The sequence below is a fragment of the Hoplias malabaricus genome, chromosome 16, assembly GCF_029633855.1.
Source record: "Hoplias malabaricus isolate fHopMal1 chromosome 16, fHopMal1.hap1, whole genome shotgun sequence".
Classification (NCBI taxonomy): domain Eukaryota; kingdom Metazoa; phylum Chordata; class Actinopteri; order Characiformes; family Erythrinidae; genus Hoplias; species Hoplias malabaricus.
Genome location: NC_089815.1, coordinates 1,439,666 through 1,447,165, shown reverse-complemented (window position 1 = coordinate 1,447,165; position 7,500 = coordinate 1,439,666). Strand labels below are relative to the sequence as shown.

The 7,500-nt window shown below is 46.4% G+C and overlaps 3 protein-coding genes across 3 annotated transcripts in view; 2 read left to right on the top strand and 1 right to left on the bottom strand.

Moving 5' to 3' along the window:
- The window catches only part of adamtsl3 (ADAMTS-like 3), a 37,387-nt gene extending 32,104 nt beyond the window's left edge, over nucleotides 1–5,283 (top strand). Inside the window, exons 16-19 of the mRNA XM_066647959.1 lie at nucleotides 552–756; nucleotides 907–1,013; nucleotides 1,364–1,578; nucleotides 2,295–5,283. Of these exons, the coding sequence (XP_066504056.1) occupies nucleotides 552–756; nucleotides 907–1,013; nucleotides 1,364–1,578; nucleotides 2,295–2,407 (640 nt within the window). The 3' untranslated portion in view covers nucleotides 2,408–5,283. The remainder of the gene's footprint in view (nucleotides 1–551; nucleotides 757–906; nucleotides 1,014–1,363; nucleotides 1,579–2,294) is intronic.
- rplp2l (ribosomal protein, large P2, like) overlaps nucleotides 1–5,362 on the top strand; it is a 165,170-nt gene extending 159,808 nt beyond the window's left edge. The window contains exon 6 of the mRNA XM_066647673.1: nucleotides 5,353–5,362. The gene's annotated coding sequence lies outside the window, so the exon portion shown is untranslated. The remainder of the gene's footprint in view (nucleotides 1–5,352) is intronic.
- A 393-nt stretch (nucleotides 5,363–5,755) lies between these two features.
- Nucleotides 5,756–7,500, bottom strand: part of saxo2 (stabilizer of axonemal microtubules 2) — a 4,544-nt gene continuing 2,799 nt past the window's right edge. Inside the window, exon 5 of the mRNA XM_066648277.1 lies at nucleotides 5,756–6,939. Within this exon, the coding sequence (XP_066504374.1) occupies nucleotides 6,277–6,939 (663 nt within the window). The 3' untranslated portion in view covers nucleotides 5,756–6,276. The remainder of the gene's footprint in view (nucleotides 6,940–7,500) is intronic.

Here is a 7,500-nt window from a genome sequence, read left to right as displayed (position 1 = left end):
TTCTCTGGCTCCAGAGACTCTCTGTAATATTCTCTGTGCTCCAGAGACTCTCTGTAATATTCTCTGTGCTCCAGAGCCTCTCTGTAACATTCTCTGTGCTCCAGAGACTCTCTGTAATATTCTCTGTGCTCCAGAGACTCTCTGTAATATTCTCTGGCTCCAGAGACTCTCTGTAATAGTCTCTGTGCTCCAGAGACTCTCTGTAATATTCTCTGTGCTCCAGAGTCTCTCTGTAATATTCTCTGTGCTCCAGAGTCTCTCTGTAACATTCTCTGTGCTCCAGAGTCTCTCTGTAATATTCTCTGTCTCCAGAGACTCTCTGTAATATTCTCTGTGCTCCAGAGACTCTCTGTAATATTCTCTGTGCTCCAGAGTCTCTCTGTAATATTCTCTGCGCTCCAGAGTCTCTCTGTAATATTTTTTGTGCTCCAGGGTCTTTATGATCATGCTTTGAAGCCTAATGTGGTCGTACGATGTGTATTTGAACCTGAGCTCCTAGTCTGTGTGTGTAAACCGTGTGTAAACTGTGTGTAAATGTGATGTTTCTTCAGCTGGGCGTCCACTGTTTGGTCAAGGTGCTCATCGTGGTGTGGCGGGGGTGTGCGGCAGCGGCAGGTGTGGTGTCAGCGTGTGGAGGCCAGCGGTACAGTGAGGGTCCGACCCAGTGAGGAGTGTGGGGGAAGCTCTCGGCCGGAGGAGAGAGAGGAGTGTGTGTCTGAGACCTGCGCTGAGTGGGTGACGGGATCATGGGGACAGGTAAACTCACTGACCACAACTGACCTGAGCCAAGACTATGATAGACTTCATCTGTGAACACTGTTCACAACAATTACCCCACAGTGTGACGCTCACCCTCTTTTTTTGTTTTCATTGTTTGTTTGTTTGTGTGATGTGTGTGTTCTTCAGTGTTCTGGCCGCTGTCTCGGTCCAGCAGTGTCCACTCAGAGACGAACGGTGTTCTGCAGAAATCTGAACGCGTCCAACTCTAACCCCAACTGTGACATCAAACAGAGGTGTTTAAGACACACACACAAACACACACACATAAACACACACACACACACACACACACACACACACACACACACAAATACACACACAAACACACACACACATACAAACATAAACACACACACAAACACACACACACACATACAAACATAAACACACATAAACACACACACACACACACAAACATCAACACACACAAACACACACACACACACACACAAACATAAACACACACAAACACACACACACACACACAAACATAAACACACACAAACACACACACACACACACACACACACACACGCAGACACACACACACACACACACGTCTAAATCCCCCTGTCCTCCTCAGGCCGTCCTCAGTGAGAAACTGCACGTCTGAGATGTGCGATGTCCACTGGCGTGTGTTGCCATGGCGACGCTGCACGGCGTCCTGCGGCAGCGGCTTCCAGTCGCGCAAAGTGGAGTGCATCCACCGCGACAACAACAAGACCCTCCCCGACCTGCACTGCGCCTGGCAACCGCGCCCCGTCACCTGGCAACACTGCAACATCACTTCCTGCGGCGGTGAGTACCCCACCCTCACCGTAACCGCCCCCCTCCCGCCTTCATCTGTAACCTGTAAACCTCCAGAGACCTGTTCTGCAGAAATACCCACAGGGAGAGGGCCCCGTCGTCCACTGTCCCACAGCTCAGCGCTGGGGGGCTTTAACATCGCTAACTCACACTTAGGCTCATGGGCAGCGTCTCATTTCAGCCACGTCTCTGATTATTAGTAGTAGTAGGAGTAGTAGTACGTTACATATGCTCAGTTACAGCTCCAGTGCTTCCTCCAGCTCTCTCACTCTGTGCTGTGCCAGTGTGGTCCAGTAGAGAGAGTCTGTCTCATCCTGAGGATTTTTGCGGCCTCCTTTAGTTTCAGTGAAGTGTCGTTCACGCCTCTGTGCTCCTCCAGAGTGACGGAGCGCTCAGTAAAACCTCCCGAGGCCTCGTGAAGTGGTTAAAGCTGATGCATTATCCATCCGTCTGTAGATTTCTGAAGAAGATCTCATTGTGAAGCTCTGGCAGAGACCTGCTCACATCACAGCCGCCCTTCTCTTTACATTTCACCGTTTACAGCTAAGAATCCAGAGCGAGAGAAACTCCACTCTTGTTCCTCAAAGGCATCTGCGATTGCTCGAGTTTACTGTAGATATTTATACGAGGTTAAAACCACTGACAGGTGAAGGGTTTCGCCGGCACTGTGTTGAACTCACTGTGTTGTTGTTGTTGTTGTGTTGTAGGTGAGTGTAAGGACACGACACATTACTGCGAAGTGGTGAAGAGACTGAAGCTGTGCCCGGTCGAGCCGTACACACAGCGCTGCTGCCAGTCCTGCTCACACAGCGCCTCCTAGGGGTCAGTACAGGTGGCTCATTCGTTTCCTTAGAGATGACCCCCAGCTGAACACTGCATCTCTCTCTAGTCCCAGAATCCTGTTCCTCTACGGACACGTGGAATAATCCCTGGGTGGACGTTGGTGAATGAGCGAGGAAATCCACCTGAAGAAAAACATACAGATATTTGGTTAATCACAACTGTAACTTTGAGACAGTGTCTCGTAATAATGACGCACTATCTCATAATTATGACTTAATCCCATAAACACGACTCTCTTATAATAATGACCTATTATTTCAAAACTCTGAGCTACTGTCTCACAATAACGATTAATCTCGTAACTTCGAAGGAATATTTCTGAGATACTGAGTCATTACCAGTTCTGAGATACTGAGTCATGTTTATGAGATACTCAGTTCTAACGCCCGCCCCGAAGGCAGTGGCAGGGCTCGGTGTGGTACAGACTGAGGCAGGGTCTCCCCTCTGTTTTTCCGCCCCAGGGACTTGCTTCACCTTAGGTACGATTAATTACGAGAAACAACGTCATCAGTGAAGAAACATTAGGTTATAATCATTAGATGCCCCTGCCCCATCCAGACGAATATGAAAATGGCTGTATTATCACACCAGTCCAGTAGGGGGCCGTAGTACCTCGTACAGAGAGACATCAAAATGCACTATGCAGGTCATGAAGCTACGGAATCTAGATCTGAACAGCGCATTATTCTATATTTCTAATAACTGGAGAACCTCGGTTTCAAACACAGTTTTTATGTGGATGGGGGATAAAACATTCAGATCTGGGTGGTTTTTCATTGTTCATATCAATGTTATTATAATCGTATCGACCCAAATTAAGAAATATATCATGATACAAATTTTGACCGTATCGTCCAGCCCTAATATAAACATCTAAATTATGACCACCTCAAGTTTCTATAAGCACTGTCCATTCCCTCAGCTTCATTTACCACTGACCACACAGGAGCACTTTGGAGTTCTGCGATTACAGACTGTAGTCCCTCTGTTGCTCTGCATACTTTGTTACTCCCCTTTCACCCTGTTCTTCAACGGCCAGGACCCCCACAGGACCCCCACAAGACTATGTATATATCGTTTTTCTTTTTTTGACTGGTGGAAACGTGCTTAAGCAGGTGTGCTATGGACTAAGGAGGATTGTACCTTGGGTAAACTGCAGTGGATGTTGCTTTGACCGTTCAGTTCATCACTGACGTTCCTCCGTATCTCGGCTGTGATTGGCTGTTTCCAGTCGACCCTGTTCATTCACAGCATCCTGTCGGTGTTAATTTATGAGGAAAATGTAAATGTTTGTAGCTTTTCTGGTTGAAGGAATACTGAAGAGAGCGCAGCTGAATGTGAACACAGCGCTCCGACACATTGAACCCCATCAGTTACACGCTCCATCAAACCTAAAGACCGCCTGGCTTTGTTTTCTGACATTATTGCTGCATAAATATTATATTAAAGGAATATTCCTGTCCTTTTTGGACCAACTCTTTATCAGCTGTGTGGGCACTAGAGTCATAAACCGCACACCGTGGCCGCCGCACTTTTCTCTGAACTTAGAAAAGAAACAAAAGCATATTCACTCAAAAAACATGAATTATAAAACAAAGGGCAGGTGCTAAACCCTGTTTGCTAGCATTTGAAGCATGTGAAATGTAGCTAATGTTCTCTAAAAGCCTCCAGAGGCTACAGAGGAAAGCTATGAATTCACAAATGTAAATACAGTCAGTCGGCTGAGGCAAGTTCGGAGTCAGACTTTTGCTTCAGTAGTTTACGACCAAAGCTATGAAGCTAATGTTGCTAACAAACACTGAAATTCAATAGTCACCCAAATTATTTCTGTTAAAAAAACATCAGCCAAACAGTGTGTGGGTTTTAATAAAAGTCTCAGAGATGAGTGGAAGTGTTCGGTGTGCTCACAGACCTCCCTGAGAGCTGATCTCACATCAGTTTTAGTGCCAGTGATCATCATAAGTGTGGAGAAATCTGACCTGAGATCAGCTGTGGGGATAGCAGCAGCTCACGGTGAGACACACTGCATCATAAAACACATGAACTCTTTATTAAGACCTTTATTAAGAAATGGACACGGGTTATAATACGTTTGTCTGATTAATTTTTACAAAACCAATTCGGGCTATTTGGGTGACTATTGATTTCCAGTGATTGTTAGCAACGTTAGCTTCGCCGCTTGTTTGTTGATGAAACCCAAGGCAATATTCAGACTCCGAATGTGCCTCGGATGATCCACTGTGAACTGGAAGATAGTTTACAATCAGTTTGTTTTTACAAGTGATTCTTCTTCACGTTAAAAACATAGTCATTATACTGCCCCCTAGTGGCCTGGGATAGAGACTGAGCTGAAAACACTGGAATATTCCTTTAATGGTGGTGTATATGAAGGAGAGTGAAGGAAGCATTTGTGTTGGTTGTGATAGTTGAATTGTATTTGTGTGTGTGTGTGTGTGTGTGTGTGTGTGTGTTCAGCCAGCGTGGTGCATTGTAAAATATCTCTTGTAAATAATGTGTTTTTAAAGTGCAATATTGTACATTGAGTGTAAAGATTTTGGACTTTATTTTCTTACCTCGCAGTTGGGTGTGTGTTGACTCCAGATTTAAAGCCGTCACAGGATGAAGAGGTTTAGCACTTGCTGCTGTGGCTGATCCACGAGCTCTGCGTTATTGTCCTACTGTGTTTAAACGCATGCATCTCTATTACGTGTTACAGTGTTTGTCCAACCAAGTCACTACAATACAGATATTTCTGCGGCTGCCTGTGTGTACGGGATGGTGTAGGGTCCAGATGCTGGTTTGGATCAGACGTGAGAGAGGAGTGTGTTATACAACAATACACACACGTCTCTGTGTTACAGTGTAAAGAGAATAAATACAGGTTTCTGAAATTGTTCTTATTGCTTTATTTGATTATTGCTGTTATACACCATTGAATGCCTTATTTATATTGTCTCTAAGTCTGAAAATAATAATTGATTCATGCTTAATTTTGGCACAAAATGTTTCCCTTTATTTTCCATAAATTCCAGAAATTTGAAAACCCATGTACTGTCATTGTTACTCTCTCTAGTACATCTGTTGCTCTGCATACTTTGTTACCCCCCACAGAGCAGGTGTGACGTGGTGGTGGGTCATTCTCAGCGCTGCAGTGACACTGACGTGGTGGTGGTGTGTTAGTGTGTGTTGTGCTGGTGTAGAGTGGATCAGACACAGCAGTGCTGCTGGAGTTTTTAAACCCCCAGAGAACAGTCCACCGACCAAAAACATCCAGCCGACAGCGTCCTGTGTCACTGATGAAGGACTAGAGGACGAGCGACACACACTGTGCAGCGACAGATGAGCTACTGTCTCTGACTCTACATCTACAAGGTGGACCAACGAGGGAGGAGTGTCTCACAGAGTGGACAGAGAGTGGACACAGGGGTTAAAAACTCCAGCAGCACTGCTGTGTCTGATCCACTCTACACCAGCACAACACACACTAACACACCACCACCACGTCAGTGTAATTTACAATGACAGTAATCTAATAATAAGTGCCAGTGTACGAAAGTACTTCTATAATACCTTAAATACTAATAAAGTGTTAACTTTGTGGTTTCCTCACGTTCCCAATGCCAAGTCATGTTTGGAGTATAGCCCAGTGGAGTGGGTACCAGGCAGTGGAAAAGTGCCATTGGACCCCTGCTTACGGATGGCTGTGGCATCACAAGGGAACAGATTCCTAATAAATTCCTCAGACATCATCATAATAAAACCCACTTTCCCAGACACACAGAATACGGATTCAGATACATTTTCAAAGCTCATTTACTTTGATCTCTTCCTGAGCTCAGGGTGGTCTTAAGACATCACGGCCACTGCATGCGGAGCCTGGACCTGGAGGTCGTGGTCCGAGACCCTGCGGAAGAACTTGTGCCCTCTCTCGTCGGCGTCCTGAAACACAAACCCGGGTGGCGTCTCGAAGGTGGCGGGACACACGCGGATCTTCTTGGGCGTGAACTCGGCGCGGTACATGGTGCTTTCCTCCAGAGGGGCTTGGGCTCTCATTGGGGCGGCCGGGGGCTTGCAGCTGACGCTGGGCTGAAGCGGGTGCTGAACGAAGTGGGCCTTGAAGGTGGTCAGGTCCTCCATCTTCCCGCTGGATCTCCGGATCTCCTCTGGCTTGCGGACGACCTCCAGGCGCCTGGAGGACAGCCAGGGCTTGAAGTCCTCCTTCATGGTGGTGTTGGCCTGGAAGGGAACGGAGGAGCGAGCCGGACGGGAGAAGGGTTTGGAGGAGACGAAGGGATGGACCTCGTGTTTGATGAAGGTGGTTCCGGTGGTGGTGCTCAAATCCATATCCGCACTGGGACTCACGTACTCCATGGACTTGTGGAGCTGAGGGAGGGAGACTGGCCACTGCTGGAAGCGCTCGCGGAACTCGGTGCTGCTCTGGAACGGAGCGTCGGAGCTCAGATTGACCCGCTCGGGCCTGAAGCTTTTGGGCATTGGTCCTGGAAGACCCTGGTAACAGAGGAACGGGGGCAAACAGATGCTTAGATACACACTCCTTCATAAAAAACCTCAGTAACCAATGGTGATGTGCAGTGAAAAAAGGGACATCTGTGGACACCAGGTTGTAGTGAATGATCCCAGCGATTTTAAAGCAACACAAGGTGAGATTTGGTATTTGCTCTTGGGCTCCCTCTAGGGTTCAGAGTGTTTTAAAAAATAATAATAATCTTCATTTGTATAGAACCAAATGCAGCTGAAAGTGCTTTACAGAAATCATAATTAAAAAATTTTAATAAAAACAAGGAGTGGTGATTTTCTACCCTCCTCCATATGTTCCATAGTGCTGTTTCTGTGGTGCTGAGCCTGAAGTAGCAATGACAGAGTCTATATTCTCCCTATTACAGCTCAGTTTGAGCATCACAGTGATTTTGAGGCTGTCATTTTCATATGAAAATACTACCTAGTGTTGCTTTAAGATGCACCCATTGCTAAAGAAGCCAAGTGTGGGCTAGAGAGGTATAACCTTATTGTAAACTTATGGAAGCCCATTCAGGAGCTCTGGAAAGAGTG